The 24,527-nt window shown below is 42.6% G+C and overlaps 3 protein-coding genes across 6 annotated transcripts in view; 2 read left to right on the top strand and 1 right to left on the bottom strand.

Moving 5' to 3' along the window:
- The window catches only part of atxn3 (ataxin 3), a 34,054-nt gene extending 31,331 nt beyond the window's left edge, over positions 1–2,723 (bottom strand). Inside the window, exon 1 of the mRNA XM_039741436.1 lies at positions 2,644–2,723. Coding sequence (XP_039597370.1) covers positions 2,644–2,667 — 24 coding nt within the window. The 5' untranslated portion in view covers positions 2,668–2,723. The remainder of the gene's footprint in view (positions 1–2,643) is intronic.
- An 8,950-nt stretch (positions 2,724–11,673) lies between these two features.
- si:dkey-85n7.8 (COX8 domain-containing protein) lies at positions 11,674–15,615 on the top strand. The gene is made up of 2 exons (XM_039741777.1): positions 11,674–11,808; positions 15,430–15,615. The coding sequence occupies exons 1-2, from the start codon at positions 11,689–11,691 to the stop codon at positions 15,532–15,534; spliced, it is 225 nt and encodes a 74-aa protein (XP_039597711.1). The 5' UTR covers positions 11,674–11,688; the 3' UTR covers positions 15,535–15,615.
- Positions 15,616–17,507: 1,892 nt separating this feature from the next.
- Positions 17,508–24,527, top strand: part of LOC120518298 (protein unc-79 homolog) — a 240,182-nt gene continuing 233,162 nt past the window's right edge. For all 4 annotated transcript variants that reach the window (XM_039741016.1, XM_039741014.1, XM_039741015.1 and 1 more), the window contains exon 1: positions 17,508–17,978. In XM_039741016.1, coding sequence (XP_039596950.1) covers positions 17,957–17,978 — 22 coding nt within the window. In that variant the 5' untranslated portion in view covers positions 17,508–17,956. The remainder of the gene's footprint in view (positions 17,979–24,527) is intronic.

Raw genomic sequence — 24,527 nt, 5'->3', positions numbered from 1 at the left:
TATCCACCCTGGGGCCTTCCTGTTTCAGTGGTAATGCATGTACGCAGTTACTCATACACTGTACCCTGGTGATCTAATTTATGAGTGACCACCATCCATCCATCCATTTTCTAACCCGCTGAATCCGAATACAGGGTCACGGGGGTCTGCTGGAGCCAATCCCAGCCAACACAGGGCACAAGGCAGGAACCAATCCCGGGCAGGGTGCCAACCCACCACAGGACACACACAAACACACCAAGCACACACTAGGGCCAATTTAGTAACGCCAATCCACCTCACCTGCATGTCTTTGGATTGTGGGAGGAAACCCACGCAGACACGGGGAGAACATGCAAACTCCACACAGGGAGGACCCGAGAAGCGAACCCGGGTCCCCTAACTGCGAGGCAGCAGCGCTACCACTGCGCCACCGTGCCGCCCAGTGACCACCACCTATGACTTATTTTATTTTTCTATGTGATGTTCACAGAGTGTAAATAAATTTATATATACCTGTGTGCAACACCTTGGGACCTGTTGGGGGGTTAGGGTGGGGACCTTAATCTGGCCTTGCTGTAACTCAATTCCCAATTATGTACATAATACAGAAGAGTTGATACTCGCCATTCATTCCGTGCCTACTTTTTCCTAATAACCAAACTAATCCAGCAGTCACCAAAATACCAAATCAGAAGCTGGACAATAAGTAAAGAATGCCTTGTGGCTGCACAAACTTCACAGTAGAGCACAGACACTATATAAGACATATTGCGAGACATCTCATATCAGATATGGAGAACATCCACAGATACCTCCGCAATATTCCAAAGGAATAAAAAGCATGGAAGAAGTGGGCAGCATTTTTCAATGCATACTTTTCAAACCAGTGGCCAACTGATTTCTTAATTAGGGATATGGTTAAATAACTGTATTTCTTTGATTTCTTATATTTTGCTATATAAAAATTTCCATGCATCAATTGTCTTTTTCAGGTGGCATTGACTTAAATGTTTGACTCTGTGTGAAGCCATACTTAATCCAAACATAAATACAAAATATAGTTTCCATATTTTTAATGGGAAATGTGTGTTATTTCATGTCTTGTAACAGTCTCTCCCATGCATGCAGAATTAACTTTGCAACATGACTCACCATACTAAATCTGTTAAACATTCTCACGAGGTGGTGGTCTATGTTAGTGCCAAACTTTGTTCCACTTCTCTGACACTACAACTTAGTCTTTATCATAGTGCAGAGCTTAGGGGCACTCTGCTAAACCTGAATGTTAATCTTGTTCCCATCAATACATACTACGACCAGACCAACAAAGGATCATCCCCACCTCATAGATGACTGTTACTGACCCCCGTGGTCCACAAAATATTTTGACATTGCTCTTACAAAAAAGAAAAATCAACAGTTTTGGAAAGTTCCCTGTAGCAGAGTGAGAGCACCAGCAGTTTATAGAATTAAATAATGGGTTTAATTAACAACAAGAAACGAATTCTAATTTAGAAACTGGTTGGAGTTTGAGGTCCCACCTTAGCTGGTCATCGGATCTCTTTCTTCACAACTCATTATTGTTTGGCTGTCATTTTAAGAAAAAAAAAGTAACAATAAACAGGATGGAGTCTTATAATAACAAGTGAAGGGAAAAGTAGTAAATTATCTTTAAAAACTGGTCACAGATTAAAAAAGCAACAGGAAGGAAAACCTACAGCCCTCCAGGATCGGAGCTGGACACCCCTGCAGTAAGAGGTTCAGCATGAAGTGTGCAACTGACAAGGGCATCCACAGCTTAGAGAGGCTGCTTGGGGATCACACATTTAACCCAACATGGAAGTTGAAGAGACCCTGCACAGGAGCACACGTTTAGCAAGTCATCAGAGACCTATAAACACTGCATTTCTTACGATTCACTCCATTGATATACAGAATGTAAGGTCTTTATTAAGCTACACTTATCAATGGCCACCTCCATGACAATAAGCAATGGGACTCTTCTGTGAAATCCGTCTGCTTTAAGGATGCACTTTCAGTTTAACTCACACAGATTAGTCAGCTAGACCTAAATGTGCTCTCACATCACCAGCACAAATTTAACCGTAGCTGCTAACTTAGGGTCCCCGACCACTGTTAAACTGGGGGCTTCTGGCGAACTTTAATTGGACAAATCTTTTAAATCAATACACGAAAAAATAAACGATATATACGAAATTCGCGACAATTTGCTCAGTTTGAAGCACAATGCACGAGACTTCAGTTAAAACCGAGAAGTTCTGCGAGTCGCTCGACGTGACGCTTGAAGCCCCCAGAACCGACGCGAGCTGACAGCTCCGTAAATCAGCGCTATGCCCATCGCGCCAGGCAAGTCAGAGCGCCCCCAACATCCGTTTATGACAAAGCTCATCGTTTCGAACCACCGACCACGTTTGCTCGTGAAGCCGCGTTCGAGCTTCGCAGACTTTCACACACTTCCGTGACGCCAGAACGGCGCAGCTGCTTTTAACTTTTTCGGCGAGTTTCTGTCTTGCTTAGCCGCCTGCACGCGGTCACGATGCCTATTTCTAAACGAGGTCGGCTTTCTGCATAAAGATAGTTTTTTTCACAGGTGGAAAAAAAAAACTGTCGAAAATGACTACAAGCAAAGTGCTCGCTTACTTTCTCGTGAAAAATGGACTCCATGTTTGGTCCTTCTGTTGAACAACAGAGTTTCAACTTTGACCCATCGGTGTCTATTGAAGCAACCTATCAGCCGTGCGTGTGGCGCTGACGTTTCGGGCTATTCCGCGCTATCTGTACGGAAATAACATGCGCAGTGGCTGTAAATAGGTTTGCGCATGTGTGCCGGAAAACGGGCAAACTGGGCAGTCGCGTCAGTTACGTGGCGCGGGCTGGTTGTGCGGGCTCCTTTAGTGATTGTGATGTTTCAGGTTTTCTGCTTATTTTACATAAATGTAAATTACTCAATCTTGGATGTACGGATTTGTATGGGAAGCTGGTCCTTAGTGTTAGGATTTGTAACTTGATCCATGATTGAGATGCATAAACGTTGGCGAATTAGCGCTCTGTGGCACCACGTGACTTAGGAACTTGCTGATCATAGGTCTACAAAATCTATCTATCTATCTTTTAGTGCCTTTCATGTCTAGCTATCTATCCAATAGCACCACTTTATTGTACAGTACTTTAATTTAAAAAATCTTTTGCTTTAAAAGATTTTGATATCCGATAATACCAAATTGAAACAAATTATCATTAAAATAAAATATTGATATTTAATCAATTATAACTCAAAAGCAAAAAATGTATGTTAGACAGCTAAAAAATGTGGATTGTGAAAAAATGTTACGTGATGGAGAAAAGTGGTTTTCACTTTTGAATTGAGTGGCCCTAGATATCTTAAAAGCACATGGAATAACCTAAACAATGTTTTCGATTTATGCCAGTGATATATAGTGGAGCTTGATGTGTGTGTGTGTGCCCTGCGGTAGGCTGTTTCCTGCCTTGCGCCCTGTGTTGGCTGGGATTGGCTCCAGCAGACCCCCGTGACCCTGTAGTTAGGATATAATGGGTTGGATAATGGATGGAGGGATGGTAATGGGTATTATAATAGCAGTGGATGCCGGAATGAAGACGACAATGCGTACCTGCTCCACACCTGGTAGCTCTTTCCAGACTTCACCTACTTTAGTACTACATTGTCATGCGGACGATTGTACATGCAGCTAAAGTGTAGCAGGTAATGTCGAGAACTGGGTGTCCCAAGCACTGAATAGTTCTAACGCACGTAGTCCCAAATACTTCCAATAATGCCCGCTAGAGGGGGATATAATCATCATCAACGCTTCATACTAATGACTCACTCACTCGCTCACTCACTCACTCACTCACTCATCACTAATTCTCCAACTTCCCGTGTAGGTAGAAGGCTGAAATTTGGCAGGCTCATTCCTTACAGCTTACTTACAAAAGTTAAGCAGGTTTCATTTCGAAATTCTATGCATAACGGTCATAACGGTCAACAACGTCCGCCATGTTGAACTTTCTTATTCATGGCCCCATCTTCACGAAATTTGGTAGGCGGCTTCCCTATGCTAACCAAAACCAATGTACGTTCTTATTTCGGTGGTATGACGCTACTGTCAGCTGCCATATTGAACTTTCAAATGTCACTAATTCTCCAACTTCACGTGTAGGTAGAAGGCTGAAATTTGGTACTTATTTCGGTGGTATGATGCCACTGTCGGCCGCCATATTGAACTTTTCAACGGTCTTTGTTACTTATGGGCCCATCTTCAAGAAATTTGGTACGCGGGTTCCCAATGCTAACTGAATCCTACTTACGTAAATATATACGTCCATAGCCTGCAGCTCGGTCACCGTGTGAGGCAGCGTTGGGTCCCCCATCCCAACGCCTCCCACGTTGTTGGCTACCTGCCTATATAAGGCCGTCCGTCGCTCCAGTCTCTACATTCCCTTCCTTGCTTCGCCACGGGATTCACGTCTCCCTGCTGATAACTACAGCCTTTTTATTTAATCCACGGCTTCCCCGCTGTTTTATTGTTCATTTATTACGATTATAGTTATTGTGTAAGTATTTTAGACTTACTTTACATTGTTCAGGTACCCATTTCCTTTATTATTCCAACCGTACCCCCATTAACATGTCTATCGAGGTGATCACCATCGATCAAAGAACTGTCACTTACCGAGTGGTTTCCATGCCCGGAGATGGCACCTACCTTTTTCATTCTCTTTGTTACATATTGCACGGCCATATCAGGCTCACTCTTGATATCCGGAGGAACATTGTGTCTTATGTATTGAATGACTGGGACAGGTTCAAGGTGTGAACTGATGACGGTACAGGAGATAATTATACTACACAGGAGCACTAGAAGAGTGAAATGCTTAAGCCCTTCACCTATGCATCTGCATGTGAGTTGATGGCTGCCGCTGAATTGTTCGGTTGTCGCTTTCAAGTGTACCGAAATGGCCAAATATTTTACACCTTTGGACAACCGCCAATGCCTCTTAAACATCTTAGATTCACAGGTGATGATTTCAGTAGTGGACACTTTGATGTTTATGAATGTTTAAACTCTCAAAAGCTGGATGTGAAGTTATTGAACGCTTGACAGATGCCAAATGTCTCTTCAACACAAGTCCTACAAATACTGTCGTAATTGAAACAAACCATGAAACTCAAACCGATTATGACAACAGCAATCCGAGCTGTGGGATTTGAAACAAGATTACTGTTCACATGGCCAACTGTACGTTGTATGCTCAAGAGTAAGCTCAGCGCACAGCTTGGTCATATTACAACTCACAATGTGGTATACAAAGAGATCCTTAACAAATAATTATTGGTATATTTTCCCTCAGTTTAAAAAGGTTTAATTTTCTTCTTAATAAAAATTTTAAGGCAGTACTTTGCCGCTGCGAAGCGCAGGTATTTTGCTAGTTACTAATAATGGCAATCGCTGAATCTTCTTTTATTTTTCACAAAAATAATTCCAATCACAAGGAAGCTCAGTGGAGCACAGAGAAAAAATAAAAAGAAATCCAAGTCAAACAGTCTGGGTACAAAATTCAACATCAAAGTGAAAAAACAGAGCAAATCACAGTTGTAATAATTCAAAGAAATCACAAGATACGCAAGTAAGCTCACCAACTGGCAGAATGACAACGAACCACGAGAAACAGTGAAAGACCCTCCAGATTTATAGGGCAGCACCACCTACAAAACATATGGAACATAACCTTGGCAGCTTATATACATAGACAAAACCAGACATAAAGAAAGATGCACATAATCATCCTAAAAATAAAAAAAATGAAAGAGACACCAAACATGAATTTAAACCCCAGCCAGGAGAGGGGAGACATGACAGTTAATGGCTGTGCAGCCGCTCAGGATCTCCAGATAACACACCACCTGGTCATTAGCTTCACTGCAAAGCAGACACCCAAGTCAAGCAGAGCTCTAATGAGATCATTTGGGGGCCTGCTGCCCACCTTGTTCTCTGATTACCTCTGCGGCCTGTTGCTCCCTTCTGCTCATCCTCCAGACAGACCAGACCAGACCACTCCTCAGGAGATAACCATCTGAATTCCCTTTGAAGCTGCCTCTGTGCCTGCTGTTATTTGCTCATGGCAACTCCAGATGAGCAGAATGACAGAAAACTGCAACACATTAAAAAGAAGAGCAGTGGACAGCTCTGCGGAGATGAAGCAAATCTCAAAGACTTCTGTGGCCATTTCCAAAGAATTCTTCTTCTTTCAGCTGCTCCTGTTAAGGGTTGCCACAGCGGATCATTTCTTCCATTTCTTTCTGTCCTCTGCATCTTGTTCTGTCACACCCATCACCTGCTTGTCCTCTCTCACCACATCCATAAACCTTCTCTTAGGCCTTCCTCTTTTCCTCTTGCCTGGCAGCTCTATCTTTAACATCCTTCTCCCAATATACCCAGCATCTCTCCTCTGCACATGTCCAAACTAACACAATCTCACCTCTCTGATTTTGTCTCCCAACCGTCCAACTTGAGCTGACCCTCTGATGTACTCATTTCTAATCCTATCCATCCTTCTTAGCATCTTTAACTCTGCCACCTCCAGCTCTGTCTCCTTCTTTCTGGTCAGTGCCACTGTCTCCAACCCATATAACATAGCAGGTCTCACTACCGTCCTGTAGACCTTCCCTTTCACTCTTGCTGATACCCGTCTGCCACAAATCATTCCTGACACTCTTCTCCACCCATTCCACCCTGCCTACACTCTCTTTTTCACCTCTCTTCCACAATCCCCATTACTCTGTACTGTTGATGCCAAGTATTCAAGCTCATCCACCTTCGCCAACTCTGCTCCCTGCATCCTCACCATTACTCTGAACTCTCTCTCATTTACACACATGTATTCTGTCTTGTTCCTACTGACCTTCATTCCTCTCCTCTCCACAGCATATCTCCACCTCTCCAGGGTCTCCTCAACCTGCTCCCTACAATCGCTACAGATCACAATGTCATCAGCAAACATCATAGTCCACAGGGACTCCTGTCTAATCTTGTCTGTCAACCTGTCCATCACCATTGCAAATAAGAAAGGGCTCAGAGCCAATCCCTGATGTAATCCCACCTCCACCTTGAATGCATCCATCACTTCTACCGCAGACCTCACCACGGTCACACTTCCCTCATACATATCCAGTACAACTCTTATATGCTTCTCTGCCACTCCTGACTTCCTCATATGCTGTCTGTCATATGCTTTCTCCGGGTCCACAAAGACACAATGCAACTCCTTTTGGCCTTCTCTATACTTCTCCATCAACATCCTCAGAGCAAACAAAACATCTGTGGTGCTCTTTCTTGGCATGAAACCATACTGCTGCTCACTAATCATCACCTAACTGTAGTTACTACAGTTCTGCACATCCTTCTTATTCTTAAATATTGACATCAGTACACTTATTCCCCACTCCTCAGACATCCTCTCACTTTCCAATATTCCATTAAACAATCTCGTTAAAAACTCCACTGCCATCTCTCCTAAACACCTCTGTGCTTCCACAGGAATGTCATCTGGACCAATGGCATTTCCATTTTTCATCCTCTTCATAGCTGTCCTTAATTCCTAATCCTACTTGGTAATCCATTGGATTTCCTGATTCACTATATCCACATCATCCAACCTCTTCTCTCTCTCAGTCTCTTCATTCATCAGCCTCTCAATGTACTCTTTCCATCTGTTCAATACACTCTTCTCACTTTTGAGTACATTTTACTCTTTATCCTTTATCACCCTAACCTGCTGCACATCTTTTCCAGCTCGGTCCCTCTGTCTAGCCAATCAGTACAGGTCCTTTTCTCCCTCCTTAGTGTCCAACCTCTCATACAAGTCATCATATGCCTTTTCTTTACCCTTCGCCACCTCCCTCTTCACCTTGTGCCTTATCTCCTTGTACTCTTGTCTATTTTGTGCATCTCTCTGACTATCCCACTTCTTCTTCACCAACCTCTTCCTCTATATACTCTACTGTATTTCCTCATTCCACCACCAGATTTCCTTTTCCTCCTTCCTCTGTCCAGATGTCACGCCAAGCACCCTTCTTGCTGTTACCCTTACTACATCTGCTGTAGTTTCCCAGCTGCCTGGTAACTCTTCACTACCACCCAGTGCCTGTCTCACCTTCTCTCTAAACTCTACCTTGTAGTCTTCCTTTTTCAACTTCCACCATTTGATCCTTGGCTCTACCTTCACTCTCTTCCTCTTCTTGATCTCTAACGTCATCCTACAGACCACCATCCTATGCTGCTTAACTACACTTTCCTCTGCCACCACTTTGCAGTCTTCAATCTCCTTCAGATTGACTCTTCATGTAATCTACCTGTGTGCATCTTCCTCCACTCTTGTATGTAACCCTATGGTCCTCCCTCTTCTTAAAATACGTATTCACCACAGCCATGTCCATCCTTTTGGCAAAATCCACTATCCTCTGACCTTCTTCATTCCTCTCCTTGACACCATACCTACCCATCACCTCCTCGTCTCCTCTGTTTCCTTCACCAACATGTCCATTGAAATCTGCTCCAATCACCACTTCCTGTCCCTTGGGTACACTGTTCATCACTTCATCCAACTCACTCCAAAAATCTTCTTTCTCATCCATTGCACATCCAACTTGCGGGGCATATGCACTAACAACATTCATCAGAACAACTCCAATTTCCAGCTTCATAATCATTATTCTGTCTGATATTCTTTTCACCTCCAAAACACTGCTGACATACTGGTCCTTCAAAATAACCTCTACTCCATTTCTCCTCCTATCCACACCATGATAGAACAATTTGAATCCACCTCTGATCCACCTGGCCATTCTCCTGCACGCACAATATATCAACCTTCCTTCTCTCCATCATTTCTCCCCTTACCAATCATACTACTGCCAATATTCAAAGTTCCTACCATTAGTTCCACTCTCTTTACCTTCCTCCTCTCCTTCTGCCTCCAGACACGTCTCCCCCGTCTTCATCTCCTTCTGCCAACAGTAGCCCAATTTCCGCCAGCACCCTGTTATTGATTTGGCAAAATTTTACACCAGATGCCTTTCTTGATGTAACCTTCCCCATTTATCAGGGCTTGGGACCGGCATGAAGAAACACACTGGTTTGTGCCACCCCTGTGGCTGGGTTGGCCATTTCCAAAGAATGCAAAAGCAATTTAGAAGTCGGTGTACAGACCTGAATATGGCAACAGCAACATTTCTTTCTGTAGCACACTCTCATACATAGTATGGAGCTCGAAGTGCTCTACAAGATGACAAATAAATAATACACACTTACATAAGATAGTCATATAAAGAATAGAGATGCAGCTACTTATCTATAGTGATATTTTTAAGTGTCTAAAGATGAGTCAGGTGTTCTGGATAAACATAAATCTCCTCAAGGCATTCCTTATTGGTTTTGAAGGCTTCATCTTAGAGGATTCAGTTCAATGAGGGTTCATGAGAACTTGAGGTATCAGCTTTCATTTTTCACTCAGACATCACAGGCAGCTTGTTCAGGAATTTGTATCAAGTGGTGGTGGCAAAAAAAAGCCACCAGAGGGAAATTAAAATAGAAAAGAGAGGAAAGTAAAGATTGATAACGATAGCAGGTCAATTAAAGAGTGGGATCATTCTGTGCATACCTTGTTTATTATGATTACAGCTGAAATGCAGCTACAAAAAGGACAAATTTAAAAGCTGGGATTTTTAGGAGTTTTTTTTTTAAACGATCCACGTTGTTAGCCAGGCACATCTCAATTGTTAAAGTGTTGCAGATTTTTGGTGAATAACAGCAAAAGGCCATCTTATCACTTCTTTTATGCTTGACTCATAGAACAGTAAGTTGACCACCATTTGTTACGACTTGGGATGCAAGAGACAGGCACACTCCAAAATATACGAAGAAGCAGATTACTTATGCCTTTATATACCATAAGTAGAATTTTAAAGTCAGTTTTAAAAAGCACAGGTAACCAGTGTAATGATGCTAGGACTGTCAATCATATTATTAATCATTATTGAGTTTATAATAAAACATAAGATCACCACGCCATATGTCAATAGTTATACTCTGTACACTCACATGTATCCTTTTTTATACTCCCAAATTTTTAAGGACTTGATTGTTAAAAGTAACAAATAAACTGATGAAAATAAAGACTAACGTGCTGTCAGGACTCTCAGGTTCAGATTGAATGCCGACTCACAGTCATTGAGGTAGTTTGAGAAACTAGTAAATTAAATGATTTTAAGATGAAGTTTATGATGTTCTACTTTAATGACAAAATAAACTACGTGATTAAATTGGAAATTTCGAGATTAAAGTTGACAGTCCAGAAAGTTAATGTTGTCTTTCAAATATCAGGTAACAGACTGCCCCCTGGATGCAGCTGCCTTATAGCTAAAGGCTCCGCCCCCTACAAACAATTTATTTAAACTTGGAATATTAAGGAGGGCCCGCATTTTGAGATTGCGATGTCTGCCTGGGAATGATGGAAAAGTAAAGCTGGAGCTAAACCATTAATAACTTCATAGAAAAGAAGGAGGAACTTAAAGTCAGCTCTGAACATAACTGGAAGCCAGTGTAGCAATGTGAGACCTATGGTTACAAGGTCAGAACTATAAGGACATGCCTGACCAGGCAACATTATGGTGGTTGTAGGGTGACTGAAGCTTGTTCACCAAAATAAAGTTTTTATTTTGCATAGATTTGGCTAAACTAAAATTCAGACTTGAGTCTCCCCATGACCAGCATCCATTGTAGGCTGTGTCCTTGTCCATAATGCTCCACTGAGGTCCACTCTTATTTGAACCAGTAGCTCTTTAGAAGAGAAGTTTTTGTAATTGGCCCAGAGCTAAGATGGGTCCAGCTTCAGACCTCCACAGCTCTGCAATTCAGCCAATCAGATTGAACGTTTATGTCACACGGTATACAGTTATTACCTGAGAGACTCTGTAAGACACACCTACTCAACAGTTGTTATTATTAACACCTCCCACAACTCTAATTTTAACCCTAGCGTAAAGACGTTTTATGAGTACAAAGCACAAGGTGTGGCGAAAGACATAAACGACTGGACATATCACTTAACATATTGCACAGTATGCTAAGCATCATGGGATGTGAGGAATTTGAGTAGTTCCTTAACTGGACAGAGCTCTGGAGGTCTACAGCTAGACTCTGGGGGTTCAGTGGATTAAACTAGTGGTTTGGACTTCAAAACCCCTATTTGAGGATTCTGGAATACATTCATAGTGAACAGTGCATTTTAGATGGGTTTCTGTGGAACATTCCAATAGTTTTTCTTTAATGATATTTTTTAATTAAAGTCTATTGTGGTGATGGTTGCCCTGAAATAAGATAAAGATTTTTGGGTGGCAGTATTTGGTCGCTGGGAGTCCATCTGTCAGGACCATTCAATTATGTGGGACACATTAATCTTTTACTGTCACCTAGAATGTGTGGCTCCAGTAGCACTGACTCCAAACCAGGGCGGTAAGGGGGGCATCTGAACTACTACAAGGGGCATGGTCACGCTATGTCCTTCACCCACAAACTCCGGCCCCCTGCCCGGATGGTTATTTATAAGCCCCGCCCGCGACCCGATTCTTCATTCGTAACAGTGGGCATCGCAAACCCAGGACGGGCGATGTCTGTTTTGTTGAGGACTCTCAGTCGGTCGGGTCGTTATGCCAGACGGAGTGAAGCTGAGCTGCAGTCCCTAATGAACATCAGCAGCAAACCAGCTAAAGATGAGATCGGAGCGGCCGTGAGTATTCATCACATCTAGGGGGTGAGCAGACTAAAAAAAACAGCGACCGGCTAATCGATTATATGACGTGTGGAACGTCAGAGAAAGTTCAGAAAGCGCCTGTGAAAACCGTCGGTGCCGATCGCCAACCTTAATGTTGGCAAGAATCCCAAACCCCTAAATATTAACAATGCTTTACACAAGGAATAGACACAGCGGCATCCCGTCCATGGCCGGTAACGTATTGCTTTTTGAAAGGCCCATCACTAAAGCACAGCTCGTAAAAACAGGTAGATCGAAACGGGAGCAGCGCAGGAGCTCCATCATTCAGACAATGCATGCCTTCATCTTGGTAAACGGACATTCTGTGCCCGCCCGCCACCGCTAGATCTCGGTGCCAATTCATGTATTCGTTCGTTTATCCATTTTACGTACCAGCTTATCCCCATAATGGAGTATTTACCGTGCATCGTCCATCACACAGCGAGCTACTGTATTGAACCTGACACGCATATTTTGGGATGAAGGATCAGTGCTCATAGATGTCCGTTTGGAGCCCCAGAAGGGTTGGACCGACGTCGCCGCTCGTTGTCCATTGGAGGTAGTCGGTATTACTAAACTTCCACGACTTGTACATGTGTGGGATGAAGTCGGTGCTGCGGTTGGTTTGCCAGAGCGCGCGTCCCTTAACTTTCTTAAGTGGCGTTCCTCAGATGACAGCTGACGCTTCTGTCGCCTAATGGATAGAGGCGACTAGAATGACGAAGCAGCTGTGCTCATCTCTGCGCCACTTACACTTGTGCCCCTATCAGGTCCTCTTGTCACCAAGACGTGACTCCTTTTAATCTGCTTGTTTCTGTTGCGTTTATGAAACCGTTACTGATAATATTCGCTGTACTGGCCAGGACTCCATGTAACACCCCCGCCACTGAAACTTGAATGTTACGAGCACCTCACAATTTCCAAATCAGGCGCTGCTGGACAATTCTCGATAACGTGGAGCAACACGAGCTTATTACCGTCCAGCCTTTACTGTGAGTGTAGAGCCTTGCGGTGAGCACTGACGAACTAGTGTATAATAGGAGACGAGCAGCAGCGCGTGAATGCACGAGAGTGCGCTGCACGTACACGCGAAATTGTGAAGTGAACAGGGTTCGGCCGGTTTGCGGTAATCTTCTCGTATTCCGGACAGCGGTATCCTAGCAACTCCGAAATGAATGTGCAGGATTTGTGACGTGAAACCGCACACTCAAGGCGAAGGGTGCTGGAGTGCTTGGTCTTCGGTGCTAATGTGACGAGTTTCTTTACGGGGCAGCAGGTTTGCATCTATTTGTACCGCTCGTCAAAAGCTGAATGGGGTGTGTGTCGGGAGTCTGTAACCAGGAGAGGTGGAGACTGTTAAATCTGTATTGTTTTGTCAAGCTCCCCTAACCGTGTCCCATCATGAGCTGGCCTCGGTGGTGCTAATTCAGGATGCGAATTCAAGTCCCCACAGATACACTTGGGAACCAGATAAGCAACTGGGTGCAAGTGAGCAATGAGGCGTACGAGTGTGATGGTGTAATTAATTTATAGTACGTTTGGTCCACAATTTAAGGAAAATGAAGTATGTGAGTGAACAGACCCCATTGAACTGGAGGCGGCATGAGTATCATTCCTGAGTAAGATGTCGCCTTAACACCCCCGTCACGTTTAAAGGTGACTGACGCGGTTGCACAGATGAACCGGATCGGGGAAATAATTGGGCCTGTCCGTCTCATTCCCGTATGGGACTGGAACCCCATTTAGGACTAGTTGTCACTTTGTGGCGGCGGTTGTCGGGATGGGCATGACCGCGCTATCAAGTTGAATTCTGGGATGCTCTCTGGTCAATACGTCATAATAAGGGAGTGGCCGGCACGTCCGCGTCACGTGCTGCCTGGCCGCTGGACACATGGGCACTAAAAGCTGTGGAACTGTAACATCCATGATCAGTGCTGGTGTTTACCGTCATTAAAGGACCCTGATCATTAATTATTAGGAGGAGGGGTAGGAGTGTGCGCGCTCATTTAAATAGCACCCATCGCTGTTAAAATTGTCCTTTTAGCGTTCGGTGTTGTTATTATTAATGCTGTTATCATTTCTTGTGGTCATTGTTATTACTTTGTTATTATTACTACTACGGAATTTTTTTCATTGCTACCAGTATTCATTTAGTCATAATTTCATTATTTTGTACATTTTGTCATAATTTATTATTATTGCTGCTATTAACTTCTTCGTTATTATTAAATAGGTTCAATTTATCATTACCTTTAGTAGGTGTAGTACTATTACATCTTAATTCATTATTTTTAAATTCGTCATAATTCAATAGTGTCACTTAATTTTGTTAATGTTATTACAAGGTTGTCATCATTTGTTTTTTTCTTGGAATTTATTGTTTTATTATTTGCGGCATAATTTATTATTACTAATAATAGTAGTATAGTATGCATTTAAATATAATTTATCATCACTATTGATAGTATTCATCTAATCACTTAAGTCACTTTCATCATTCATTATTGTCACTGTTCTTATTAATTTTATCACATTATTTATTATTAGTAGTAGCAGTATTCCTCTAATCTTTTATTTTTGTTATTAAATTTGTTATCTTTGTCACTGTTATTATTACGAATATGAATATTAATAATGAATATGAATTATGAATAATACTACTAATAATAGTTTTGTCTTCATTTATTATTATTAGTAGTAGTAGTAGTAGTTGTTGTAGTATTAATTTAAATATGTATTATTATTATTAAATTTATCTTCCTTATAATGTTTATTTAATAATTTTTTGTGTTGAATTTGACATCATTATTGTCACTGTAATTTAATAATAACAGTGATAATAATAATAGTTTTGTCTTCATTTAACGTTAGTATTAATTTAAGTGCCATTTATTATTTTTCAATATGTCGTCATTATTATGAGTATTAATTTCATCATTTATTTTTATTAAATAAATTTGTCATAATTCATTACTGTCACTGTTAAAAATAATTTTGTCTGCATTTATCTTTATCATTAGTATCAATTTAAATATTTATTATTTGTCATCATCCTTATAAGTAGTATTCATTTAATCCTCATTTATTATTGTTAGTTTTGCAATTATTTTTATCATTATTCATGACTATTAATTTTGTTGTCATTATATATTATTCATTTTGTTATCATTATATATTATTATTTGTATTTATTTCATTCTCATTTGATGTTAATACAATTACATATTTATTATTACTATTGTTCATTTTGTTGTCATTATTATTTATTCATTTAGTTAAAATTGAATTCTTATTAATTTTGTCATGTTCTATTATTATTCTGAGTATTCATTTTATCCTTATTTTTTTTTTGTATTATTAGCTTTACAATTATTTTTACAAATAATGTCATTCCTCATTATTAAAATTAACATAATCATGATTCATTGTTATTTTTAGTATTAACCTTTATTTCTTCTTATTCTTAATTATTATTAATTTTTATCCTTGTTCATATATCAACATTTATCTTGCATGCTGATTGGCTCATTATTCTATTTCGAGGTGAAAGGCGCTATACAAGCCATCTTTCAACCCGCTCCCCCTTTTCTTTGCTAGAAGTCCATCTTCACCATTATGGTCTTCACAGTAACGCTGCTGGGCCCAGCCGGTTGGATTTTATATCACCTGCCGGACTACAAGACGCGTCCTCCGCTGGACTGAAGCCCCTTACAGTCACCTCAGTGGAAAAGAAAAGCAGAAAAAGAAAAGTGCAGCTGTAAAATTGCAGGAATAAAGTGAAGTCCACAGATGTTTGAGTGGATTTTTTTCTGTAATACATACACACGCACACACACACGCCCAATATGACACCTTTCAACAGTAAATACTTCACCACTACATTCCGTTGTTGCTCTGGCTGCTTAGCCTAATGCCTCCGGTGAGGTCTACTGTCCTGCTGGGAATAGGAGGTGGGCAGAAGAAGAAACTGCGGCCAATGGTGGGAAATCACTAGTAAGTAATTGAACTGACCTGAAGCGAGGTGAGTCTGCCACCAGGGGGCGCTGGCTAACATATGCCTAACTGCAGCCTGCACGTAGGTATGATGTAGGTCATGTAACACTCACAATGCCCATCACAAGACACTCTCTGAGTCAGAGGACTCTCAGTGTAACAGAGTAACATTCAATTGGTGTTTTGTGACTGGCACTGTGGGTGTTGCATGATGACGGTGTGTTATGAGACCGTCCTCATTGGTCTTATGGGCTGGAATTACACTCTGACCTAAATGAGCCAAAAGAGTCCAGTGGCAGGCGTGACACTTTCTATGTGATGCAGGGGCCTCAGAATAAAGCCATCCACTCTGCAGCTGGGCACCTACAGTAACGGGCAAAGACAGGAAGTGCCAGTCCTGGAAGTTGTGTGTGTTGAGATTCCTCAGGTCTGAAATGACAGTTTATTAAACTGGGAAAGCACAAACAAAAGGGCATGACACCGGGAGAGGGGAAATCCTACATTTATTAACTTGTAATACATTCATAATAAAAGGAAAAGGCAGAAGAAGCAAGCAGAAATACTGATGTTGTAATTGTGATGGCCGAGGAACAAATCCAGAATCCAAAACTCTAAAGTGATAAAAAGGGGCACCGGTGCAGGCAACTGCAGTCAGACTCATCCCTTTGATCATCATGTGCAGCAGCATCTGAGCACCCTAAATAGTGAATAGGGTCACCCTAATAAAAGGGAAAACAAAAGAAAATGGGTCACGAGGGTGGAGCTCAAGCAGGAATGTTAGGACCACCAGAAGGCTGAACTCTGAAGTAATTGTGTAATTGGCATTTAAAAATGTGGCCACCTATCAGAGCTGTCTTGAGTTCTACAAGATGGCAGGAAGGAGACAGGTAGGTTAGGCATGTGGGCAGGGTTAATTAAAGTGGGTTAGCAGACCTTCAGTCCTTGTCCTCATGTGATGTTTCCTTACTGGTGTTTTCAGTGGTTTGATAAGGGTGATGCTTGCCTTGTGTGCCATCTGTGAACACAGAAGTGGTGGTCCAGGAAGAGCTGACATACGGCCAGTAAGACAAGGTGGACGGCTAGTCAGAAAGTGGTGGGGACACTTTAGAGGTCACTATGGGTGGCTGTTGGATGGACGCTGTGCTAGCACCTTGACACAAGATGTTATTAATGGGAACATAAACGAGTGTGCCAGTGGGACTGATGTGTCCCCACTCCTTCATCCATTTTCACTAATGTGGCCAAGCTGGTGATTAGTAACAAGTAAGAAAATAAATGGGATGATTTGGCAGGTAATCAATACATTTTGTGAACCTGCATTTTCCATCACATAGTCACAGACAGCACCAGGCTTATCCAACAACGTCACAAAGAGACACCAGTCCTGGATCAAATGGCTTTGCATTACAGCAGGGGCACAAAGACACAGGGGAGAACAAGAGCCCTGCGCACATTTGAACCCAGGAGCTGGTGGGCCACTTGTGTATTTGCACCCATAGTTGAGAACAGCGGTTTTGATCTGGAATTAGCCAGGAAATTCTATTGAACTTGCACTTGTTTGAAAATGAATGGCAAGATGACCTTGACCCTACCTTCTGTTTAAGAAATCGGTTGGAATGAAAAGCAGGACGGAGGGGACGAGAAGACGTCATTTATTTAAGACGCACTCATTGGCTGTAGCCTCTCTGCTCGCCTCTCTTTCGTTAATTTGCCCCCTACCTTCCGCGCAAGACGCACTGAACTGCTGCCAGCACGAAGATAGGCTGCCATGTCCACGATGCGCTAGTGAGCCGGCACTCCTCATCAATACCACGCAGTGTCATCGTGGCGTGTTACTGGGACAAATATGCCCACCCCGAAGCTAAGCAGTTGGCCCCCACTGTTCAAAATGTCATTCCTCTCTGAATTTCCCCTCGCACGTATTTAACGACGCGCGGCCAATGAGCTCCGCTCCGTCAAGAAAAAAGAAAAAAAAAAAAAGAAAGAGAGGCGACGATAAACAAGAAAAGAGCGAAGAGAAACGTGACAGCAGCGACCTACAGCGGCGGACCGGAGCTGCGCGACTGCTCAGAAGAAGGAGAAGCACAGATTGTGAACTGCGAAAAGCCCGTAGAGAAACCAAACGGCCGGCATGTCGACAAAAGCTGAGCAGTGTAAGTAAAAGATGAGACGAGTGCGTAATAGAAACCCGCGGGGGCACACCTGCCACGGACTGACGGACAGGTGCGGCGTGATGCGCGGGGGCTCCAAAGGTGTGTCGCGTTTTGGGGAGGGTGGAAGAAGACGAGCAGGTGGGTACGCGCGAACAATTTCCGTGTGCTCGGGAGATTCGAGTGTGACACTCTCAGTGTGTGTGGGTGTGTGTGTGCGCGCCTGCATGCCTGCCTGCTCTTTTCGCACATACGTGATGCACACGACCGAACCGCTCTGGGCTCAAGGTCGCCTCTTCACGGTTTGCTATGCGGATGCTGTCAACATGGAGGATGCTTTTTTGTTCCTAGGATTTAAATCCTAACGGGTTTAGCGCACTCTTTGCGTAATCGAGAGAAAGAGCTCGTATTATGAAAGGCGCTATATGTAAAGTGCGGCGATCGGTGACGCGTTTCAGCAGGAATGGCCTTAACCGCTGCTTTAAACCATTTCCGCGAGGGCCTACCGGAACGCTGTTAAAATCCTATAAGTTCCCAAACGATTAGAAAAAATTAAAACAATAAAAGTCTGAATTAGCGTCAACAGCCGTAATTCTGGGATTTCATAAGAACTGCAAGGATGGAAGTACATCATAAACAAGAAGAGTGCTTCAGTTTAAATGCTTAAGTCTAAATATTCTCCACTGTGATAAAAATGTCATTTTCACCTTCTTATAGAGGGCTAATAGAGGATCAAAAAATAACATCAGATTTGTAACCAGTGGCCTTGATGTAGTCTGAAATGACACCCCACATTGTTATGTTTGATGTTTGTCATTTTTAACCTTTTGAGAGGGGATCTTGGAGGCCTAGAACTACCAGTAAAGAAATATCAAAAATATGATCACATTCATGATCAACTACCCTTAAACAGCATAGAATGGCACTCCTCATGTCTAAATTACTGATGTCCATTTTACTGAAGCTGGCTGAGCTCCTGGGGTCAGTTGATGTGCCAGGCTCCACTTCAAGTCCGTCTATGATAATTTTTGCTGAAGGCTCCTGTTGGTTTACTTTTTATAATAAGGGTGCACAAAATATGGCCCAAAAATGGCCTAAAAAGGAGGGGTTTTGGGTATAGAGTGCAAAAAAATCGGCAGAACAGCAAAGATTGCTCAATGTCTTGTATAACTAGACGTCAAGACAAGTCGAAAGACATATCATATTCACTATTGGTCCCATAATTATAGTTTTTGGTGTCTGCTCCCCCCAATTCATTACTTTACAAAGCGGGAGATGTCAGTTTCATAGGGTTGTCAGTCAGACACCACATCGTGGGTTACCATGGCGCTCTGCCCCGTGCGCCACATTTTCTTCCTTTTTTGGTTATGTTCCAGCTTTGTTCTGTTTATTTGTTAATTATTTATCCCTGCTTTATCTAATAATTGAATCCAAGGGAGCAGGGTCACCAATTTTTGTGAACTAGCTGAGCTACCAGACCTGTTTTGAGCAAATGTCTACTTTAATGCTCAGCTATAAATAACTTATTGTTGAGGAACGCTTACCGCACTTCACATCCGTTTAAAGGGTTCATGCCACACAAATCATTTCATGTAACGCGGTTTTCTTATGCCCGACATTGTTCCATGTTGACTCCTGTGCCTTTCATCAGTCGTTTCATGTTCAAGCACTTTTTGAGTAGCCGTGGCATTCTTTCTTTGCTGCGTATGCCTTTCATCCGCCATTTCATTTAGTTATCCAGTGCGTGTGCCTTAAAATGGTATGGTTCCAGAATTACCAGATTTTCACTACTGGATGTATATATGTCATTGTATTTGTCATTCCACAGACATTAACACTGCTTTTATGAGTCCCATACATGACTACATCAACGATATCCAACTGCAGAGCCACATAGCCATATGTTATGGCAGGTCTAGGCCAGCAGTTCTACAGTATATCAGCAGTGTTACGTAGGGTTTAGTATGGTTACGGTCAGGGGTTTGGTGTGGAGAGCATATCAATCAGTTTAATTTGTGATGACTTATAAATTTCTATCACTGAACTGCTGGTCTAGACGTGTGGTTACGTCCCTTCCATCCTGAAACTGCTGGTGTAGACATATGGTGTTTCAGCACTGCAGGTGGATGCATCTGAATTGCATATAACAGAAACATATGGGTTGCATTTCTCCATCCAACAATAGGCACCTAACAAAAATTAACACTGCTTTCACAAATCCCATTCCAAACTGCATCAACAGTATCTTACAGCCATATGTCACCACAGGTCTGTCTCAGCAGTTTTAGGTAGGGGGTTAATATGGTTAGCGTGGACTATAAATGGTTAAGATTAGGGGTTGCTTAACGTTAGGGGTTAGTGTTGTTAAGGTCAGGGTGTGTCAATTTATTTGATTTGTGCCAACCTATGAAGTTCTATCACCAAAATGCTAGTCTAAACATGCAGTGATGTTCCATCCACCATGAAACTGCTGGTCTACAACAACTGGCATAGATCTGTGGTGACGTATGGTGCTGCAGCTCTGCAGGTGGATGCATCTTACACATATAATAATACTTAAAAATAATAATAATAACAACACATATGATTGCATATAGGGCAGCACGGTGGTGTAGTGGTCACTTCCCGGGTCCTCTCTGCGTGGAGTTTGCATGTTCTCCCCGTGTCTGCGTGGGTTTCCTCCGGGTATTCCGGTTTTCTCCCACAGTCCAAAGACATGCAGGTTAGGTGGATTGGCGATTCTAAATTGGCCCTAATGTGTGCTTGGTGTGTGGGTGTGTGTGTCCTGCGGTGGGTTGGCGCCCTGCCCGGGATTGGTTCCTGCCTTGCGCCCTGTGTTGGCTGGGATTGGCTCCAGCAGACCCCCGTGACCCTGTGTTCGGATTCAATGGGTTGGAAGATGGATGGATGGATGATTGCATATAACAGAAAAATACACATTACATTTGTCATTCCAACAGATGGTGCATCACAAACATTTGTAGCCATAAATGCATCTGTTGGAATGACACAAAGATACCAACCGGACAGACACTTACTTATAGTAATACATTTTATTATTTCAAATGTTTTTGCTGTGCCAATTGTTGGAATGGCAAATGCAAAGCATTTTATTACTACATACATTACAAAATACTGTACATTCCAACAAATGGGGCACTGCAAATATTAACAAAGACGTCTACGTTGACTATTTAGATTTCAATCAGTCTGAGATGTGTGGTACAGCTAGTTAATTTATGAAGAAATAAAACTCCGAACAGCACCAATGTACATTTAACATGCTGAAGATCTGGACCCCAAGTGAAATGACTTCAGTTCTTTGAAAATATGAGCACCACCTTATGTTACATTTTACTTTTGTCAGCATCTTTGGCAGTTTTCAGGTTTATTTTTGCATTTTTTCCCTTGTTCAGTTTGAGCCAACTTTGTTATTTTTCGCACTCTTTTAATTATGATGGCATGATCAGGAAAACAAAACACGAGAGGAAACTGAGAATCATGGTCCAAAGCAAAAGGAGAGTTCAAAAAGCGGTACGGCACCTATCACTTGGCCCACTTGAATGTTGATCTAACCACACCAGAGGTTTTTGCAGAGCTCATCCACAGACGTGCTCGATGCCTCATGGACAGGGGATCACTGGTTTGTTTTTTATTGTGATTTAAAAAGGCACAAAGCTCACCACAGACTGCCTTGTGAAATATCAACACTTTATGGTTGGAGAGCCCACAGAGGATGCATGATCATCCAGTGGGTTGAACTTACCACCTTCTGGGTGTGTTTGCATGTTCTCCCTGTGCTTGTGGCAGTGTTACCAGATGTGTAGGTGGGCTCGTTAGAAAACTGTTCCACTGGTAAAAATATCAATTAGGCAGGGCTTCTGTGAGAACACTTCATGTGTGACAAAATCCGGAAACATGAGTAAATGTGACGTCTATTAATTTTAATTCCATTTCAGTGTCTGGGTACCGGCAGCAAAAGGCTGTGTACCTCACGATTTACCATTGTGCTCGAAACAGCCCCTCCACCCAAGCGCTCTTAAGTGTTATTTCATATACAGTTATGTGCCAGTGTACAGCCAACTGATTTGAGGCGACTCATACTTATGGCCAAGAACCACAGGTAAACCATAACGTAATAATGTTCTACAAATTGCCAATACCAGCCACAGTAATAACTCTTTTATTATTATTATTATTATTATTAATGATCCATGTGGTCTTCTATGTTTTCTATTTCTTGGAGGCCCTTTAAGGTTTGTTTTGATCTGCGCCACCAATCTAAGTGGGTAATTCTTGTGTTTCAGCCCATGCTGCCATCTGTTACACAGGTGTTTCTTAACCTTTATGGTCTGGCACCCCAGTTTTGCTTTGTTAAATTTAATCATGACCCACAAGCAGCAATTGCAGACCCCCACGCAATTGAAAGTGCTCCTTTAAAAATGGAGAAGCATGTCACACAGTGCTGTAGATCACTTAGGTGACCGACCAGCAGGAAACCTGTTCATGGCCCAGTGGTTGAGAAACACTGGCTTAGGTGACCCCACCACAGCCCACTTGTAGCCCACTGGTGGTGCAATCCACTGTTTCAGAAGCCTGTGTGTGGCCACCAAGATTGGTTTGTGTCACTCCCTACCAGTGACACACAGAGCCTCAATTGCAGTGAACTGCCACTGACATACAGCTAAAATGGCCAGTCCCATGCGGAGCTGTAGGTCAGCTCGTGACTGTCGTCTTCTTCTTTTCCTTCCCTTGTTATTCCCATTTTTATATGAGGTCACTATTTTTTTGACTGGACTCTTCCATTAGAGGTTTCAGCATGATTTTTACGGTCGGATGCCTTTCCTGATGCCAACCATCCCCGTTTTTTACAGGATTGGAATTGGCTCCAAAATTAAATAATACATGACTGTATTATGATCAGATTGGAAGATGCATTATTTATCGGGCCGATTTCCTGTGCCATTTTCAGCCGTCTTTGGGTGGGGAATATATTTCAGGATCTGGCAGCCTTGCCTGTGAGGGTTTTTCTGGAACATTAAGTTAATTGGCAACTCCAGACTGGGCTCTGGTGAGTGAGTGTGTACGTGATAAAAGTGAGTTGGGTGTCATTTTGGGCTCCTTCACTTGAAACTGATTGCATACATCTATTTGTTTTATCACACCTTTAGATAGTGATAATGCACTCAACCAGTGACCTTGCAGTTCCAGCCACTCCTATCCAGTCATCGATAAAAGTGGGAATCACAGTAGGAATCAACAAATTATGGCCAATAAAAGTGCCTGTCTAAAAAACGGAAAAGCACAAACGGGGGTACAAAACAGGAATACGGAGGTGGGATAACTGCAGTGCAGAAACTTTACTACCATTGGACGTTTTATAATAAAAGAAATGTGAAAAATGATTTGGAAGGTATGAGAAGATAATCCTGGCCTAAAATAATCGAGGGATTTGTCATGCGCATGTGCAAAGGAGACAGTTTAAGGTCTTTGGTGATGGTAATTTTCTGCCAATCCAAGGGGTGGTGCTATTTGAAAACTGTCTCTCTCTTTTCCTCCTTCTGGCGACAGGAAGATTCACAGCTCTTCTTCCTTGAGGTCAATTCCAGGGCCGATTCTATCATAACAGGAAGAACCATCATCTTTGTGGGTCAACAAAACAGACTTATGTCTGAAAAGACCATTTTTGCACAGTTTATTACAGCGGCTGACTCTGCCCTAGAGCTTGTATGCCTGTGAGTAGGTCAAATTTCCACTTGTCACAAGCCCTCGCATGCTAGTCTGGGTTGATGCAGCCCCTCGGCTTTTAGTTGATTATAGCTCCTGGCCGCCTGCTTGTCGTTATAATAGGCCCACTGTGCCAGTCCCCTAAAGAATGGTGCCAGTATGTGTACCCATTGATGACGGGAGGCAGTTCGTTCAAACACCAAAAAGTATGCTTCATTGTCGTTATCTGGATAGAATGGTAGTGATACCTGGGATGGACCCATCTTCAGCTTCTGCTGGAGGGTGACACAAGCTTGATTACGCACCTCCTCTGCAACAAACTGGGTCTGTTGTTCTCCCACCCACACTTTAAGAGCCTGGATCTTGGAAGCCATGGCCTAAATGATCGCCTTTACATCCTACTGTTCAGTCATGTTGCAGTCCCTTGAGAATCCTGCCAACTATGTCACTGTAAGAACAAGACAAGGTCAGAGTGTTGGGGCATCTTTTGGCAAACCCCATATAGTTGGATGATCTATAAATCAAAAAGAAACACATGAACAGTCTTTTCAGATGTTAGACTCTTTCGTCGACTCACAAAGATGGTGGTGGTACTGGTTCTGATGTAGGCAGGCAGAACCAGGTGGGCTGACCCCAGAAGTGACGTCAAGGGAGAAGAGCTGTCAAGGAAGGAGGAAACGAGAGACTGTTATCACACAGTACCACACCTGGATCGAGGGAGAGTTGCCATCCCCAAAGCCCTTAAACTGTCTCGTATGCGCATGCGTGTGACACAGTACAAAAGGTAAAGGCCACAGGAGAGTCGGTAAGTCCTCCTTTCTTATC

The sequence above is a fragment of the Polypterus senegalus genome, chromosome 18 (genome assembly GCF_016835505.1).
Source record: "Polypterus senegalus isolate Bchr_013 chromosome 18, ASM1683550v1, whole genome shotgun sequence".
In the NCBI taxonomy this organism is placed as follows: Eukaryota; Metazoa; Chordata; class Cladistia; order Polypteriformes; family Polypteridae; genus Polypterus; species Polypterus senegalus.
This window is presented reverse-complemented; position numbering and strand designations above follow the sequence as displayed.